The 20,026-nt window shown below is 34.0% G+C and overlaps 1 protein-coding gene across 2 annotated transcripts; it reads right to left on the bottom strand.

The window, feature by feature from the left end:
• Positions 1 to 714: 714 nt before the first annotated feature.
• Positions 715 to 18,960, bottom strand: LOC114476071 (palmitoyltransferase ZDHHC20-like). 2 transcript variants are annotated; one of them, XM_028467327.1, is made up of 13 exons: positions 18,828 to 18,960; positions 17,597 to 17,623; positions 15,356 to 15,450; positions 14,070 to 14,190; positions 12,768 to 12,837; positions 12,197 to 12,229; positions 11,937 to 12,057; positions 9,486 to 9,618; positions 8,682 to 8,808; positions 5,730 to 5,816; positions 4,073 to 4,137; positions 3,939 to 3,985; positions 715 to 3,864 (listed from the first exon to the last, which is right to left on the bottom strand). In XM_028467327.1, the coding sequence occupies exons 1-12, from the start codon at positions 18,943 to 18,945 to the stop codon at positions 3,942 to 3,944; spliced, it is 1,041 nt and encodes a 346-aa protein (XP_028323128.1). In that variant the 5' UTR covers positions 18,946 to 18,960; the 3' UTR covers positions 715 to 3,864; positions 3,939 to 3,941. The 2 variants fall into 2 exon arrangements, with proteins under 2 accessions (XP_028323128.1, XP_028323129.1); XM_028467328.1 differs by having other exon boundaries at positions 715 to 3,861.
• Between the last annotated feature and the right edge of the window lie 1,066 nt (positions 18,961 to 20,026).

Genomic DNA, 20,026 nt, shown 5'->3' with positions numbered 1-20,026 from the left:
CTTTCCATTGTTTATGTTTTATTCACTGATGCTGAAGGTGAGATTAGTCATCATCTCATTGACTGCCATTGACGTTTATGTACGCCAATTTTGTTTTTCAATGGGGGTTGCTAGGAAACACTGTGGCGGAGGTCTCCCATGAACATTAGCCTTGTACTATGATGTAGTGACCAACTGGTCCCATGTAGGGGGCAGCAGTGCCTATATTCAACTGCTGATTACGGAAGAACGAATTAAGCCAAAAACAAAAAAATTATTCTGATGAAAGTAGAGTCTATTCTTTCAGAATCAGGTTTTACATAGTCATAGTACGAAATATTCTGTAGGTCTTCTAAGATCAGTCAAAATTCCCTAAAATGGTTGGGGGGGGGTAATTGTTCTGAAAGTGGCTGGCACCTAATGAGTTATAAACAATAGGACTTAAAACAAATGCACAAGGAGTGAAAATGTATGTTATTATAATATAAATAATTTACAAAGTAGATTTGATTACAATAAACAATGCAACATCTCTAGATGCAATCTACTGTCAACAAAAACAAAAACAATATTTCCAAATAAATGGAGCCAAAAACATGGCTTGGGATCAAAGTATTTTAATATTTAGAATGATAATCATAATATTCACAGTGGGAAAATATTTATAAAACAAAAAAGTATCACATTTTGGGTAAATATTAAAAAAAAAAAACATACTGGATTCCTATTCTACTTACAGGTTTCACAAAATTTTGCCAATTGGGGTCAGTGCAGTTAGTCAATAAATATTCACCATCTCATCCACATCAAAGTTTGATTAAAGGTCATGTTTTAAGCTAATTAAGACAAATGGAGAAACACTCCACATCAATCCTTTAAATAAAAACAAAGTATGAAACACATTGTAGAATAAATCAGCGAACATAAATTAGGATATTTAAATATTGCTTTAAAAAAGAAACTCCTAAATAAATTAAGTTTAGGTTTTAAAATAAATAATAAATCTTATAGTGCAATGAAAACAGAAACCTCTGGGCTTGTGTTCACTTCTAGTGTAAAAAATTAAAATATGTGAGGAGTAAAACTCATTTATCCGGCAGATTTCAATCATCTCATTCATCGCAAAAACCTCAGATTCATAAAAAATAAATGATCGTGTAAACAGAAACATGTAAACAAAATGTTGACAGCGTATAAAAAGTGACTTGTCGATGTTGTTGAACTGTGCATGTGATTCATAACTGGAGACAACAGAGAGAGGATTAACATTGTTAGGCATTAATAATCATACCATCGTGGTTAAAATGAATTTCATATGAAGAGAATATAAAGTTATTTAATACTGACAATGAGGATTCTGTATCTGACATGAAATTATTGTGATTATGTTTCAAATCAACGTTTTCAAGACATTGAACTATGTTTAAGGAGTTAAAATCTAACCTTCACAAACACACAAAACATGTTTTACTTTCACCCAAACATTACGAACAAACTCAGTGTGGTTTGCAAATACAAAACATGACTGAAAAACAAATGCATTTTGTTTTTTCGCAAATAAGAACCATACCTATCAAACAAATACTGTATGCATTACACATACAAACAGGTCTATAATTACAAAAAGTATCCTTCAAGTTTGAAAAAAACTCAAATATTCAAATATTGTCCCAATTCGATATTGACATTGGATATATGTCCGATATCGACAAAAAAGTTGCATGATTAGAGTATGATTATTTTGGCCTGCATCTGAAATCTGATACATTTTTTTTCCCTTATGTTTATTGGATTTATTTCGGTGATTTGTATTCATTGATTTCATTTAATAGTGGAATATTTTGATGTTTAAGGTTAAAATGTGTGAAACCCATTGGTTAATAATAAAAAACGTGAGTTTTTCTCATCCCTACTGTTGCTCACTATTGTTGTTCTATGTCTGAGTATCATTACTTGATCAAAACAGACATTCCACACTACACAATAAGTGATTTGTGATGATATCGTATTGAACGGATATCAAGATTGGTATTGTATAACAACGAAAATCTGTCACATGACTTTTGTCACAAAATTTCCACCTTTCAGATCCATATACAGTAAATGTCAGTAAACTTTCGTCATGTCCTGTTTTGTACTTGAAAGATATATTTTTGTAATTGAACGCATTTCTTTGCATGTGTAAAACAAGATGCATTTGTTTGATAGGTACATTTCTTATTTGCAAAACAAAATGCATTAGTTTGTGAATGATGTTTTATGTATTTGTAAACCACGCAGAGTTTATTTTATGAATCATTTGGTGCGAGTAAAACATGTTTTGTGCATTTGTGAGGGTTCAGCATGATTTTTACTCTATATTAGTTTAGACCAGGGGTGTCAAACTCATCTCAGATCAAGGGCCACGAATGACCCAGTTTCATCTGAAGTCAGTCGTACCAAAAAGATCCATGTTTTTGTGAAGGGAAAAAAAAGAAGCATAAAATTAAAATTTTCAAATGTTAGAAAATATTGTGGGTCACTTAAAACATCCTGAATTTTAAGCAATTGGTCAAAATTACTTGAATTTGCAACCAATTTTCTAAAAAATTGCAATACAATTTGCCAGAATTCTGTGGGAAAATTGGTGAGAATTTTCTGTTTTTTAGAAAAAAAATTGTGATTCAATATTACTGCAAATAATGCAGTAGCAACAACAAGCCCCATTGTAATTTGGTGGAGTTTTGTTGAATTTGGGAACATGGAGGGAGTGAGATATCTACAACTCACTGTACTGTATACGGTGACTTACAGAGGCATTTTAGTGCTACAATTTGCACGCTGAATTTGGCCCTCGGGCCTCGAGTTTGACACACATGGTTTAGACCAGTGATTCCCAACCAGGGCTACAGGTGGACATTGCAGGGGGTACTCAGGAACATTTATCAGTTAATTAATAAAAATGATAGGAAATAATTCATGGTTCTTTTTTAAGGTTTTTTGGTATTTTTATGGGGTCAAATTTACCACTAACTAATAATAATATTGCTTAATAAATGATGTATTTTCTTGTAATTTACTGAAACAGGATCATTTCATGCTGTAGAGGCCATTTAATCACACTCCTGACAACATTCTATCCATTTTTGACCCACTTGCTACTTTTCTCAGGGTTGCGGGGGTCTGCTGGTGCCCACCTCCAGCTGTCATTGGGCGTTGGGCGGGGGTACACCCTGCAGAGGGCGCCAGTCCATCGCAGGACAACACAGACAAACAACCAACACACTCGCACTATCATACTCTCATTCAATTTAGAGACTCCAATCAACCTAACAGTCAAGTTTTTTGCATTGTGGAAGGAAGCACCCAGAGAAAACCCACGCAAGCACAGGGAGAACATGCAAACTACACACAGGAAAGACCCAAGTGTCCACCCCAGGGCTTGAACCCAGGACCTTCTTGCTGTGAGATAGATGTGCTAACCACTATGCCACCGTGCGACTAAAAATTAGCAATATTTTTTTCTCAGCTCAGGGAACCATGTTCAAGAAAGGAAGGAGTTCAACTGACACATAAATTAAATTGTGGAGGGAGTACTGTTGATATGGAGAGGGGGTACATCTGATTTGACAAAATTGTAACGGGACGAAAAAGGTTGGGAACCACTGGTTTAGACAAACAGTAAAGATGTAAAATGACCATCAGTGTATGGGATGCAACGTTGGTTAAAAACGACATTAAACCCCCGGCTGCTTCACCTCGGCGTTAGACTGGTGCAGTCAACAAGTCTCTGTCAACATGACAGCAGTGTTTCAAAGTGTCGAGCCTGTGAGTGTTTGAGGATGAGGAGTGTCACTCATCTGGTGTGAGGGGTTTGGTTTCTTTTGCAGAATTATTGATGACCTGCTGCAACATAACACTTAAATTAAACAGCTGAAGGTAAAAACCATTCAGTTTAAGATCCAAACTAGTCCTCAAACCTTCTATGGCTGATTCTCCATAATCACAGTGACGGTTTGGACTCCGTCTGAAATTAAAAGGACAAAAGTGGTTTCAGACATTTTTATGAGTCCATGGGAACCAATGAGAGAGAGAGAAACTATGGGAAACACACCAGTAGCCTCTTTGAGGTTCTCCCCTGTTTGGTGCACACACGTGTGGGTCTCTGAATCAGAAGGGCTGTGATGGAAGCCAATAGAAAGGTTACTTTTTAGGTTTGTTTTCAAATCAAATATTGTTCCGGCTGTATTATATTTGCATATTTACGGGAAACTTCAATAAGAGTTTCATGAATTTAATCTCACCACACAGAGGGGACCCACAGACGGGGGCGGACTGTTACTCTGCTGCGTTAGATAAAACGATCTTGTATCATGTCGTCCTCACGCCGATGGAAAAGAGGTCATTTGTGTGTCGATGACGTTTCGTTAAAGAGTTACTGATGCTCGAAGTCTGAATCTGTGAATAATGTACCAACTTTACCGAACAGTGACACTTTCACAAAAACAATTATAGCTTTTTTGAGGACAGTAAAAATATTAATTTTACATGTTGTAATGCCACTAGCCACTAACGGCAGCCTTCAACACACACGGAAGTTGATCACAAGAAACGAGGAGCACCAGGAAATTTATTACACCACCTCTTTTTCCTTTAATCACAACATCATGTGCATGTTTTACTCAACGTCCATTGTTTTGGTTTTGATTTTTTTATGTATTAATTACGGTGGCCCAGAAGGGCCAACAACACAACACACCGACAAATGTCACAACACACCAACAAAGAGGCGCCAAACAACAGCAAAAGTCACAACACAATGGAAATAGGGGGGATTATTTTCAAAATAAAGTACTCCGTGTTCAAGGCGGATGAATAGAGATTAGTTTGGAGGAAAACGCTTAAAAAAAATCATATTAAAAGTACTCGTATCGGGCCAATCGTGGTATCAACGAAAAGGTCTGGTCCTCCCGAGTCCAAATATGTGCTTAGTGGTTTTAGGATTTAGTCTGAAATGGGCCGCTGGAGGCTCCGGAAGGTCAGTGTTTTCCTCCAGGGTAATCTCTGTTTATCTGCCTTGAACACAGAGTATTTTATTTTGAAAATATTCCCCCCATTTCCGTCGTGTTGTGACTTTTGCTGTTATGTTGTGTTGTCACTTGGTGTCTGTTGGTGTGTTGTGTTGTTGGCCCTTCTGGGCCACCATAATTAATAATATTAATATCCAATTCACCAGTTCATCAGTTATGCGACTGGTGCGTTGCTCCTTTTTCGTTTGGGAGCAAAAGTCCGCCCAGTCACCAGATTATCTGGATACTATTTGGACCGTAACACTGTTTGGTAAAGTTGGCAGATAATCACAGATTGGGACTTCCAGCATCAATAACTCTTTAACGAAACATCAAACACACAAATTAAGCCTCTTTACCATTAGTGTGAGGTGGACAACATGCTACAAGATCATTTTATCAAACGCAGCAGACAAAAGTCAGTCTGTGGCTACCCTCAGTGTGGTTAGATTAACATGACGCTCTCATCCTAGTTTTCCCTGTAAATATCCAAATATAACAAACAGAACAAAACTTTATTTAAAACAGAAAAATGCTGCTTGTCTGCTTATTGATTTTTCTGTATTTCTGTTTCTGTTTTAAGTCAGTAAAACAAAATAACCACACTGTTTATTTGTTATTTTGATTTGGTTTTAAAACGGAATAACCAAAAACGAAGAGTAAACGAATTATCGAATACCAAAACATGGAATGTAATCTCACCTTTTGCCGTTTGGCTGCAGGACACTCTTTGCCTGCTCTGGGTCAATGTGAACTAATCTGGTGTCAAAAGAATGTCCATCACCCAGACTGGAAACAGACAGGACAAGACTGTGTTGTTTGAAGCCAACGGGTCAACATGAAAGGCTTTTATTGTGAAATAAATGGTAGAACACTCAAACAAAGTTACTTATCGATTGACGGTTCATTGTCATTGTCATTCACACACTGGCCCTCATTTATCAACCTTGCGTGAAAACGGGTGCAAATCTGAGCTCACATTTGGTCGTAAATTTGATTGTCATTAACATGTTACGCCCTCCTGTGTTGAGGCCCCGCCCACTGAGGTCAAACAAGTAAAGAAACATTTCCAAGGTGAAAATCTGCATCTTCACATCTGAGGTGAAGCAAAACAAAGCTGTGCTTTTTGAACGTAGGAAAACTGGAATTTAAGGAGCGCATTTAAACGCTGTGTGGAAGACGATAATCTACTGAGCAGGTGATGTCTGCCCCCCTGTGTGCGCTGAGAGCAACCACACAACAGAGAGCCTGGAGAGACGTTTATGATGTTTATATCGGCCTCAGTCCACAAGCTTTAGGCAATAAATATCACATTAAAAGTATGTTAAGTTGAGGTTTTGTTTATTTAGACAAGGTTTTTCAGGTTGTGCTTTTTTTTTTTTTCCTGAAAAACCTTGTCTGAATAAACAAAAAACCTCAACTTAACATACTGTTAAAAAAGAAAACAAAATGAATCTCACTGGAACTATCACATTAAAAGAAATGAACAATTGAAACGCTTAAATAAGCCTTAAAAATGACTAAATGTTTTCCTTTTGTCTGTGTTTATTATGCCTTCAGTTGATTTGACTTGTAATTCATGAGATTACCAATTACTGCAGCACATTTGTGAAAGTTTATGGAACTATTTACATTTAAAAGCATAAATAAGGTCTCGCACTGGCTGAACCTATGCATAGCAGAGTTTATTAGTGGGGTTATAATGTATTCCGTGAAAGGAAAAACAAAAAAGTGTTGTCAGTAATAATGTGGGCTTTAAAAAAAAAAAAATCATTTCATTTTCTTTAATTTGTTTTAATAATCCACTTAGATCAGTTCTGAATGTGTGTCTGCTTATGCTTAAATGAGGTGTGTTTAACCAGGGTTCCGACAGCTTTAGTCAAAATCAATTCAAGACTTTTTAAAACTTTTTATTGCCATTTGAAATTAAATTTAAGACCAACTCCACAGTAAACATAATTGGGAGGGAAAACAATTGCCACATCAATTACATAGGGTTAGGGTAGTTTTTTTTCAGTGTCTAGTGCAGATGTGCAACTGCAGCCTTTAAAGTAAACACACAAAAATACACAAAATGACAAAAAGTAAAATACACTAAAAAATATTACAATAAAATTACTCCAATAACACAAGATGAGTACAAAAATAGCCAGAAATCTATAAAATAAACAAAAATAAAAACCACTAAACAAAAAAATCAAGTAATTTTCATTCAATTTAAATTTCCCCATGTTGTTGATACATATTTTTAAAACAAATGTTACCATTTATTTTGAAATGCAAGACTAATCACAATCATAAAAATCATACTTATGTGTTAAAATATAAGAACATTGATTTAAGACATTTTAATGACAATGAAGACCTTAGACTTTTTAAGGATCTGCGGGAACCCTGTCAATACTTTATTTTTAGTCTCAGTCACATTTTGCTGCTACACCGCAAATCCAACACAAGGTCAGATATGAATCAGAATTGATAATAGCAAATAGCAAAATGAATAGCAAAGTGGCTACCTGAATAGCAAAGTGGCTACCTGAATAGCAAAGTGGCTACCTGAATAGCAAAGTGGCTACCGTGGACTCCTTCAGGTTCCTGGGATCCACAATCTCACAGGACCTGAAGTGGTCCTCCCACATAGACACAACCAGGAAAAAGGCACAGCAGAGGATGTACTTTCTGCGACAGCTGAGGAAGTTCAACCTGCCCCAGGAGCTGCTGATCATGTTCTACACCTCCATCATTCAGTCTGTTCTGTGCACCTCCATCACTGTCTGGTTTGGATCTACAACCAAACTAGACAGACACAGACTACAAAGGATAGTCAGGACTGCAGAAAAGATCATTGGTGTTGATCTGCCCTCCATCCAAGACTTATACCTGTCCAGGGTCAGGAAACGGGCAGGTAGCATCACTGCAGACCCCTCCCACCCTGCACACAATCTGTTTAAACTCCTCCCCTCCGGCAGACGCTACAGATCACTGTACGCCAAAACTACCCGCCATAAAAACAGTTTCTTCCCCCAGGCTGTCACTCTGATCAACACTAAACAGTCAAAGAGTGTCGGACCTGTTTCTGTTACTGTGATATAACCTGGAACTAAACATATCAACCCTGGATCAACCTGTCACTGTGAAATGTTCATGGACATAATTTTTTCATTTAAATGTTCACCTATTTGCACTACTCATCAATGCACTGCACTACTCATCAATGCACTACTGCACTATTATCTTATTATTATTATTATTGTATTCTTATTTTATTTCATTATTATTATTATTATTATTATTATTATTATTATTATCTTGTTATTTTTTATTTAGTTTGCACATATTAGTCTAACTACTCTTATATTTATGTTTATACTTCTTTTTTTCTTTTTATTTTTCTCTATTTTATTTATTTTTCTTTATTCTAGTTGATTGTTATTATTTAATGTTACACTACCTGAGAGAGCACAGGTCACCAAAAGAAATTCCTCGTGTGTATTCATTCACCCCTGGCCAATAAAGTTGATTCTGATTCTGATTCTGATAAATACCGAAGCTTGCGTGAATATGGTCCAACGTACAAACTGTTAATAAATGAAGGCCACTGTGACTTCATTTAGCATTGATAGCATTAGCAATAAGTGTTAGTGGTGGACTCACCTTGAAAAAACAGGAACAAACCAGTACTCTGCCCGATGTCCAAACACTTCGCAAAAATTGCGACTGAAGCCGAGGGAGAAGCCGTTTTTATCTGGACCGTTTGGGAAGACTGCAGCCCTGAAGGCCTCTGAAAAACAAAAGTAATGTGGTGAGTTTTTTGTGGCTCAGAAGTACACGATGAAGGTGAATCTGTGTATCATTTGTTCATTTGTTTTTCATTATGTAACAAAAACATGAAAAATGAAAAAAAAAAAACACTCATTATTTGATATTTGTTTCCAAAACCAAAATGAAAAAACGAGAAACGCCTTGTTTTTCTAATTTAACTTCTTTTGCTTCGGTACAGAAAACAAACACCTTTATTGGTTTTCTCCATTATCAATTGGCCAAAGTACGTGACCCACGTAGGAGTCTCTAAATCCTCTAAATGTCTGTGAGGAGGTTCTGTGTCCAACACCAGCTAAAGCGAAAAGGACACGTTTCTGATGCACAGTTGGAAGCAGCGATCTTATCATGCCGGACTGCCATTAGCATAGCTGTTAGCGTCGGATGAGAGTACACTTCCAGGTAACATACTTTGGCAAATCGATAATGGAGAAAATGAATAAAGGTGTTCATTTTTCATACCGAAGCAAAAGAGCTCAAATTTGAAAAACAACTCGTTTTCCATTTTTTCATTTTGGTTTTGGAAACAAATATCAAATAATGAGAGTTTTTTTTCATCTTTCATGTTTTTGTTACATAATGAAAAATGAATGATACACAGATGAAGGTGAACAGAGGAATCAGTTGAGTTTCCGTTACCTATTGTTGTCCTGTTTTTTCCCACCAGCCAAAGATGATAGGTGAGCAGCGAAACAATGCTGATGAAGAACAACGCCGCCACGAAGAAGAGGAACAAGATGTGGAACTTGGCGTGCGTGTCTTTCAGCTTTTTCTTAAAGGGGCAGGAGGGAAAAAAAAAAAAACACGTCACAAACGCTTTGCATCTTTTTCTCTGTGGAGTCAAACCCAGCTCGTCCCAGCATCCAATTCAACCCGCAAAGAAACCACGATCCGGCTTAATCTACAAACTCAAAACAATGAGTGGAATTTCAAATTATTTTATTTAATTACCAATGCAACTTTTATGTAATTACTTCAATAGTAAACAAATGTGGCCAATGATGTAAAATGTAGCTAATTATTGCCTCCTATTGTAAAAAGTGTGATAAAATGGCCTCTACAGCATAAAATAATCCTGTTTCAATAAGTTACAATAAAATATAGCAATTTATTGAGCAATAGTACTGTTAATTTGTGGTGAATTTGTCTAAAAAATAGCCTAAAAAGGAACAATGAACATTTTCTGATTCTTTTTTAATTAATTGTTAAACCTTTCTGAGTGACCCCTGCAATGTGCTTCTGTACCCCTGTTTGGGAACTGCTGATTTAGGCAATAATGCTATGTGGCTAATAAAATAATGTGATACATTCCTGCAGATTACATTGTAATTCTTTTTAATGTAAATTGGTTTTACTTCCTTCTTCTGGATTCTGGACTTACTAATATCTGTAACTTATTGCTGGGATATTATATGTATCTTAAAGAGTAACTAAACCCCCAAAACCCTTTCATTTTTCAGAAAACAAATGTATTTGGGTAATGACTAGTGTCTCAAAATTTTAGTCAGTAACACATATTAATTTTAACTCGTTATTAATGTGTTGCATATAATTGCATGACAACATAACTGCTTTTAATTTATTTAAAGCTAGTTCAGCAGTCACTTTGATTTAATTTAGAACTATTAATAACACTGTATAGAATAAACAATGACAATTTGTCAGTGTCATTTTTATCCTCAGTGAATTTATTCAACATTAGCCACTCGTTCAAACAAAAAACTAAATGAAAATTGAATCTAATAATCATCAAGATGATAATTTTTTTTTAAAAATACACATTTTCAAATTCCCGTATTTGTCATGCTTTTATTTGTTAATTTTCCTCTCACTCTCTAACGTACCCACATTTGAGAAACAATGATTTAGACTATATGGCTGAATTGGTTTGACTTCATTCTTCTGGATTCTGGACTTACTGATGTCTGTAATTTATTGCTTGGATATTATAAGTCTTAAAGTCTTAAATAAATTGTTCATACATGGTGCAAAAATGATGAAAATGCTGTTTCTTCCTATAAAAGAAATCTTCATTTTTTCAAGTCCAGCACATGCACTTGAAATGAAATAAAATGATCAAATCCTTTGATATTTCTGCTGTGAAGACGTTTCTGTGATTATTTCTATATTTAAGTTGTTTTACTGTGCGCGTCCATCGGATTTCCAATGTGGCTCAAACACAGGAAGTGGTATTAATTAAAACAGTAAAATAATACCTGAAGTTGCCTATTTTAATAAAAAAAGTCATTAGACACACCCAATGGAAACGTTTACATGGGGGCTTTAACTCCTCTTTAAAGCGGAATTAAAGTTAGTTCCTCTTTAACCTGACTTTGTAAACACTTAATTCCTGATGATAATTTAAATCCAAATTAAACTCAATTCCGAATTAGGTGGCTGGTTTATTCCGTTTTTAATTCCGAATTAAATAATTCCTCTTTCTTGTAAACAGTTAACACCTAATTACGCTTTAAGTTAATTCCGATTGTTCTGTGCATGCGTGACTTGCAGCGATGACGCGTTTGGTGACGACATAATCCAACATGGCGGCCCGGAATAGAGCCGACACTATTTAATAAGAGCCTTAAAAGACACGGATATAATGAAAAGAGTGGCTGGACGAAGGCACAAAGATGCAGACATTAACACGGACACATGGACTTATCACACACATCGGACGGGTGTTGCTAAGATTTAATTTGGAATAAAAAATTCCGAATTAAAAAACATCATGTAACCATAGCCAGTGTTTGTTTAAATAAAAGTTAATCATGTTTATAGAGGATTGACGCACACGTTACAAAAGATCCTGTAAAAATGTTTACACGTGTACTGTTGTGTGTGTTAATGATTATTTACCATTTCTCTCGTTGAAAATGTGTAAAATACACGGTTTTTAGTTGTGAATGGACGGAACTTTCATTGTGATCAACCCAAACTGTGCGTTTAAGTTTTGAAATTAAATGTGTCATTTAGGAGACGATGTCGTGCCCTAAAAGTGGGTGAAAAAAGTCGTAACAAAAGCTGATTTTCACATGTACAATAAAGCATTATGTCATATAAATAGTGTGAGAAAGCTTCTTCACTTACGGTCCAGAACTTGATGAAATACTGCGTGACAGTCGTACAGATGACGATACAGTAGAGCGAGGCGTACGCCAAGAATAAGATGAAAAACTTGTAGTTTGAAAAGCCGACACAGTTGTTCACCCTGATAAATATTGAAATATGAAGTAATGACACTGTAATGGTCTGTGTTCCAAATTCTTTTAAAATACGTATAATTAAAAATGGAAATGTTAGATGATGGAAGTTAAATACATTTAAAAAAAAAAAAAAAAAAGTCCTACCAGGGGCAGTGATGGTCCATTTTCAACACACACCTTAAAGGAATGAAGAACAACACAAATCCCGTCAATGTCACTGACTCCATATTAACCCATTATGTATGAATATGTAAATAAATATACAGTACATTCACCAGCCCTAAAAAGCTCCTATTTTTAATATATTTTAACTTCTTCAGCACAGCTCGTATCATACAGGACAACTTTTGCTTCACTTTTCTCAATAAATTTCGTTTTTGACTCCTCCAAGTAAGATTAGAAAGCACGTCCTTTAACTCACAATTCCTACTTAAAGTTCAATTGCTCCATTGTTGAGTCCCTTTGTTCCTGTTTTGATTATAACGCACAAAAGAACAATGAAAAATGTGAATAACGATCAAAGAATATACCAAAAAACAACAAAAATACACAAAATAAAAAAAATTTAATTCTCAAAATGAGTACAAAACACATGCAAAAACAACAAAAATTACACAAAATCAAAGAAAAATCCTCAAAATCACTTTCAAAAATAAAAAAAAACCAAAAAGCCAACATTTAGAAAAAAAAATAAATAAATAAAACGCACACTTACGTTTCACAGGTGGAGCAGTGATGACAGCGATCAGGTTTAATCACCTGACAGGGGTCACAGTATCGTACCGCTGTGTGAAAAACATCAAATTGTGACGTAGTGATTATCAAAGCCATTAAAAATGTTTATTTACTATTAATGTAGACTAAAATCTGTGTTTTTTTTCATGTTTTTCTGAAGCATCTTCCACCTTTTATCTGTCACCTGCTGTGTTTTATTGGGGCATGAAGAAGAGAAGAGAATAATGAAAAGCTCTGGTGTGGTCCATGGGGGGAACAGAAGTCATCTGAGTCCAATTAAGACGTGTGTTACATCCTTTTCCGTAAACACGAGGCAGACAAGCATGATGTTCATTAACAAACGAGACATCAGTGTGAAGTCTGCAATGGAGCGATGACTTTAGAGCAACTTAGCATCTTCATTTTGAACATGTTGGCCTCTCTAAGTAACACTTTATAACAGTAAATAATAATCTAGTGCTGAAATAGGCAACTCTGATTGATCTGAGGGCAACATTTAGTGTATTTCCCTGTCATCATTTGGATTTTTTGTTGTGGTTTTGTATATATTTTGGAGTCATTTTGTCTATTTTATTGCTGTTATGTGTATTTGTTTTCCTCTTGAGCGTTTTTGTTTTGTTTATTTCTGTTGTCAAATTGTGTATTTTGTTGACTTTGTTTATTTTTGTTGCCATTTTGTATGTTTTTGTGGTTCTTTTGTGTAGTTTTGTTGTAGTGTATTTTTCTGCTATTTTCTATAATTTTGTTGTCCTTTTGTGTATTTTTCTGTGATTTTGTAAGTCTAGTCATTTTATGTATTTTTATTGTCATATTGTGTATTTTGGTGTCAGTTTGTTATTTCTTGTTTTCTGTAATTATGCATGTATGTTCTTTTTTTTATTTAACTGTAATTTATTTTTCCTTGTTTTTTCTATGACTTTCTGTAATTTCATTGTTCTTTTGTGTGTTTTTCTGGGACTTTCTATGGCCTTTCTAGTCATTTCGTGCATTTTGTTGTCCTATTGTGTATTTTTCTGTTGTCCTTTTGTATATTTTGTTGCCCTTTTGTGTATTTATGTCATCTTTTAGTGTATTTTTGTTGAGATGTTTAAAGCAACTTGATTGCATTACAAATAGCTTGGCTAGTGTTTCTATTTGCAGTAAAAAAAGAAGTGAGTGAGTGAGTATTTAAGTGAGTATTAGAGGAGGGGGGTTACCAGGTTTGTCCCTCGTGGCCCAATTTAAAACATCAAAAGTGACCCTGAGGGAAAAGACGAGTGTGTCGCTAGTATAGAAGGCTCACCTCCTCCCGCCGTGCGCGTGTAAATAGGCAACGTCTTTGCCACTTTCTTCAAAATCTCCTGCTGCACCTCGGCTCGATCCTCTCGCTCAAACCGATCCTTTTCTGCACTGGGGAGACAGAACTGACAGCACGAGACAATAACGTGAAATATTCTGTCCAACTGCATTCATTTTAGTTTAAATAAAGGTTTAAATGCATGAAAAAGATACCAAATATGTAGTGAGAAAGTCAGAATTTACACTCGGAAATTTGACTGAAATCTGATCATTCTGACTGATAAAAAAGCCAGAATTCTGACTTTTTTAAATGATTATTATTAATTTTAAAATCATTATTATTATCAATAATATTAATGTTCAGAATTCAAACATTAAACTCAGAAGTTTGAATGTAATCTGACCTTTTGTTTTTCCTCAGTCAGAATTCTTAGATTACAGTCAAAATTCACCTTAAAAAGTTTAAGGTCAAAATTCTGACTTTTTTAATTACATAATTTTGACTTTTAAAATTATTATTATTATTATTATTATTATTATTATTATTATTATTATTATTATTATTCAGAGAAAAAAGTCAGAATTCAGACTTTTTTTTTTTTAAATCATTATTATAAATAATGTTCCGAGCAAAAAGTCTGACTTTTTTTGTAAAGAACTAATTCTGACTTTTTTCTCAGAATTCAAACTTTAAACTTATTTGTACTATAATCTGAGAATTCTGACTTTTTTCTCAGTCCGAACTCCCAGAGTACAGTCAAAATTCTGAATTTAAAGTTTGAATTCTGAGAAAAAAAGTCAGAATTAGGACTTTTTTTTCTCAGAATTCTGACTTTAATCTCAGACTTTTTTCTCAGAACATTAATAACAATAATTGTTGTTTCGTCTTTTTGCAGTGGCCCTAATCCTTCCGTAAACATAATATAGGCATTCACCTTTTTTATTAATGTTATAATAAATTACTTATGGTCGAACCATTAACGCTGTTTTTGAAAAAATCTTTAAAATTACTCTAAATCAATTTAAATGTATTTTCTGCTCTATTTTCGTTATATTATAGTCCTGCAGAAGATTTCAAGTATTTCTATTTTAATTTCCATCATTATATACATGCAAACCTTGCCCGATGATGATGATACACATTTTACAAAATATCATACGGTGAAAATCCTTATACGTCATTGACCCAAAATCCTCACGATTCACCAACACAAAAGTGCATAAAATAATTCATCATTGAATTAATTTCATTGTAAACGTGAGATAATGTGAGTGAATATAAACACTTACTGCTTTTGATGGGCTGGTTGGCTTCGACCAAATAGTTTTCCAGTACGACCAAATAAACATGGTGAGAGAAATGTGGAGGATGACCAAATAGCTGACTGTTGGGATACACAAAAAAACATTAAAATTATTATTTTCTCCTTTGTAAAGTGTCTGATTTTTATTTATCATATTTTATAAAAGTCATATAAATCTAATGCAGGGGTGTCAAACTCTTTGTAGTTCGGAGGCCAAATACAGAGCATTTTGATCTCAATAGGGCCACGGATTTTATGCTGGAAAACAAATAATTTTCAACATTATTGTGCCCTAGTTTGCATTTGTACATATAGATAAATACAAAATATGTAAGGCAACGACAGATATCAGTCCCAACAGAGTCTTCAATTTAAATTTCCTAGATTTTATGACCAATTTCTATTTAATTAAGGGAAATGTTATGGAATAATTTGAGGGAAATTGAAAGAGTTTTGCAAAAATTTAGATTTTTTTTTTTTAATGAATACGTAAATAAATATACAACCTCCTATTTTCAACATATTTTAACTTCTTCAGCGCAGCTGGTATCGTACAGGATAACCTTTGCTTCACTTTTGTCAGTAAATGTAGTTTTTGACTCCTCCAAATAAGATTTAAAAGCACGTCTTTTTAACTCAAAAATTCCAATTTAAAAGTTCAATTGCTCCGTTGATGTGTCCCTTTTTTCCCCGTTTTGATTATAATGCACACAAAACAACAAGAGTGACTGAAAAATATACCAAAACGACAACAAAAATACACAAAATAAGACAAAGAAATGCTCAAAATGACTCCAGAACACACATGAAACACAACAAAATTACACAAAATCAGAGAGAAATAGTCAACATGACTTCAAAACACAGAAAAAAAAAACCCACAAAATTACTCTAATTTATTTGTTTAACATAAAGCTGCACAATTAATAAAATTTTAATCATGATCACGGTTTTGGTTGTCACAATTAAATTAACCTGATCATCTGTAATATTTATGTTTACAATTCAAACATGGGCTTTGTAATAATAATCATTTGGCCTTAATTCAAATGAAGTCTGACCAGAAAGACCATTCTAGGTTAAAATTGATACAAAATGCCACACAGGCACATTTATTACCAAACAGCTGCACAATATGTGCTTTTTGCTCAAAAGGACAGCACGTGTGAGTGAGTTCTGTAGTGTGGCTTGTTTAGCGGAAGGTCTGGGTTAGGACGCACTCAGAAATCCATCAAACTAAAACAGGTATTTTGATACAAAATAAGCTATAAAAAAACATATATATATATAAATATAGGCAATATTGTAATTTTCCATATCGCCAAAATTGAAAACTCGATATATCTTGAATCTCGATGTATTGCCCAGCCTTAACAGTGAAATATTGTTGAGTTTCATCTCTCTATAAAAGTAAGGAAGTTCTGCGTGTGTGTGTGTGGAGTGAATTTCTCCCCTACGCACTGTTTGACCCGAAACTTTTTTAACAAAAAACAAACATTACAGAAAAATACACCAAATGACATCAAAAATATGAAAATGACTCAAAATATACAAAACGAAATATTTATACAAAAAATATACAAAATGACAACAGAAATGCATAAAACGACACTAAAAAATACACAAAATGACTCTAGAATCATACTACAATGGCAAACTAAAAACTATAATTATACAAAAAATGCACAAAAACACAACAGAAAGATACAAAAAATACACGTAACGACTCCAAAAAAACATAAATTACAGAAAAATACATTAGACGAAAAAATATAAAAATGAATAAAAAAAAACAACACATTTATCATGCACATGTCTCACAGAATTAAACCAGGGAAATAACACACGCTATTTTATTTTGCACCCACAAATAAACCCCTTTATAACACTACAGAGTATGTACACCTCTTTGTACATCCAACCTTCAAACACGTACTCAATTGACAACTCTACTTAAGCTCCTCCCACTATATGAATACATACTTCAGACGGGCACTGTACTAGTTCACATAATGATTCATGATTTCTCTGTCATCTTTACTTTCTCCTACGGGCCGAATCAGATGCTCCAAAGGGCCGGATTTGGCCCTCGGGCCTGAAGTTTGATGCATGTGATTTAATGTATTATTTGTATAATTATTAATGAAATCTGCCTGGTATTAATAAAAATAATAAGACAATTATTGCAAGTGTTACATGACGTGTTCACAGTGCGGGAACCACGTACCTCGTTCTGCATTACTGTGAATTGTATCTGCAAAGGCAAAAAAAAAGGGGGAAAAAAGCAGAATTGTGCAAAGTGAGAATGGACGACTGACTATGGATTTAACCACACATCCCCCATCATCACACACACACACACACACACATACACACACACAACATTGGACACAATGCGGCAGCAGCCTGGCACAGCCAACACTAACACTAACAGAGCTTTGTCTAAACATCAGGGACGTCCGTGCTCTGACCACAGCAGAACAGTGACAATCATGACTATAGAAATCATAAAGGCATCCAGCTCTATTAGCACCATATCTATAATCATTACATTGGTATAAAGAAAAAAAATACACTAATTGTGTATTGGATTGTTTGTTTAGATTTAAATTTTAAACTTGTAAATTAGAAATGACAAACTTCATACAGACAATGCAAAAAAAAAAATAATAATAATAACTTTGGATGTTCATGTTAGAGATTTAGAATTTTCAAGCATGTCTTTTAATATATATATATATATATATATATATATATGGAATAGCATTAACAAAATGTGTAAAGAGTTAAATAAACAAAAATACAAAAACCAGAAATCTAGTTTTCTAACTTTAAAGCTACATTGACACTGAAATGGGCATTAACTTGTAAGTCATCGGTTATACTTTACTATCATAGGTCTACGTTCAATTTGAAAATAATCGTTTATTGGATTGTTTGTGAAATTAAATGTTTACATTTTTGTACCCTAGAAATAGTTTGAAATTTTAAACTTGTAAATTAGATATATAATGATGGAAAAGTACTGATAAAATTAATAAAACACGCATGTTTATAGCTAAATAAACAAAAACAAAAAACACACAAAAGCAACACCACAACGTTAAATATATATATATATATATATATATATAGACAAAAGCATATTACTTTTTATGTACATTGTATTATTTCTTAACAGTTTATCCCTAAAAACACGTTTTAAAGTACATTGAACTTCAATTATGTTACAGACTCTCCTGCTTTTTTTTTTTTTTTTTTTTTTTTCAATTCTAATTAAATACATGTTTATATCACATTTTAAAATTAGTTTCTGCTTTGAAAATCAGCAGTTTAAGAGGTTTAATTCTTACTTTAAAAAAACACAGCTTGTCAAACTTGGCAACCCTTTAATTGCCAGTCAGCACACTACGGCGCTCCGTAAAGGACAACATTCAGTATTAAATGAAAGTACTTACACACACACAGCTCCACTACATAGGCGTAATAAGACCAGCCAACGACCAGGTTAATAAACAGAACAGGAATCCAGTTCAGAGCGCGTTTACAGCAGCGCAGCGCGTGAGAGGGCGCCATGTTTAATCTGTGTTGGGCATTAGCTGCCAGTGACGTCAGAGCGGAAACAAAGACACAACGACACCAAGAGCGTTCACTGACACGCACACGACCGGCCGTTGTATTTGTGGATTTTTGTTGTACTTTTGTGTATTTTCTTGTCTTTTGTATATTTGTTGTCGTTTTGTGTATTTTCTCTAATAATCTTTATTTTTGTTCTCCTTTTATGTGTTTTTTTTTTTTTTTTGTAATTTTTTTTATGTTTCCGTTCTCATTTTGTGTAGGTTTTGTTTTGTTTTGTTTTTGTGTATTTTGTTGTCATATTGTGTATTTTTCTGTTGTCCATTTGTACATTTTGTTGACATGTCATGTATTTATGTTATTTTGTGTATTTTCTCTAATATTCTGTAATTTTGTTCTCCTTTTGTGTATTTTTCAGTAATTTTTAATGTTTCTGTACTCATTTTGTTTAGGTTATGTTTTCTTCTTGTGTATTTTGTTGTCATATTGTGTATTTTTCTGTAATTTTCTGTTGTCCATATGTACATTTCGTTGTCCTGTCATGTATTTATGTTATTTTGTGTATTTTTGTTGTCTCTATCATTTTCTGTAATTTTGTTGTCCTTTAGTCTGTTTTCCTGTGATTTTGAATGTCTATTTTTGTTGACATTTGTGTATTTTGCTGTCCTTTTGGATATTTTTTGTATGTTTTGTAGTTATTTTGTGTAGTTTTGTTGTCTTTTTGTGTATTGTGTTGTCTTTTCGTGTATTTTTTCTGTTATGTTGTACGTCTTTCGAGTCATTTTGTGAATCTTTGTTGTAATTTCTGTATTTTGTTGTCCTATTGTATATTTTTATGTAATTTTCTATTGTCCTTTTGTTTGTTTATGTTTTTTGTGTATTTACGTTGCCCTTGTGTGTATTTTTCTTTAATTATCAACGTTTTGGAGGCATTTTGTGTATTTTAGCTGTTGTTTTATATAATTATTTTTCTTTTGGTGCATTTACTCTGGGGGTCAAACAAAGTTAAACCACGTGCCACATGTGGCCCCTGGGCCACCAGTAGCCAAATGTGATCTAGTGCATAATATTTTTAATTATG

The sequence above is a fragment of the Gouania willdenowi genome, chromosome 14, assembly GCF_900634775.1.
Source record: "Gouania willdenowi chromosome 14, fGouWil2.1, whole genome shotgun sequence".
In the NCBI taxonomy this organism is placed as follows: Eukaryota; Metazoa; Chordata; class Actinopteri; order Blenniiformes; family Gobiesocidae; genus Gouania; species Gouania willdenowi.
This window is presented reverse-complemented; position numbering and strand designations above follow the sequence as displayed.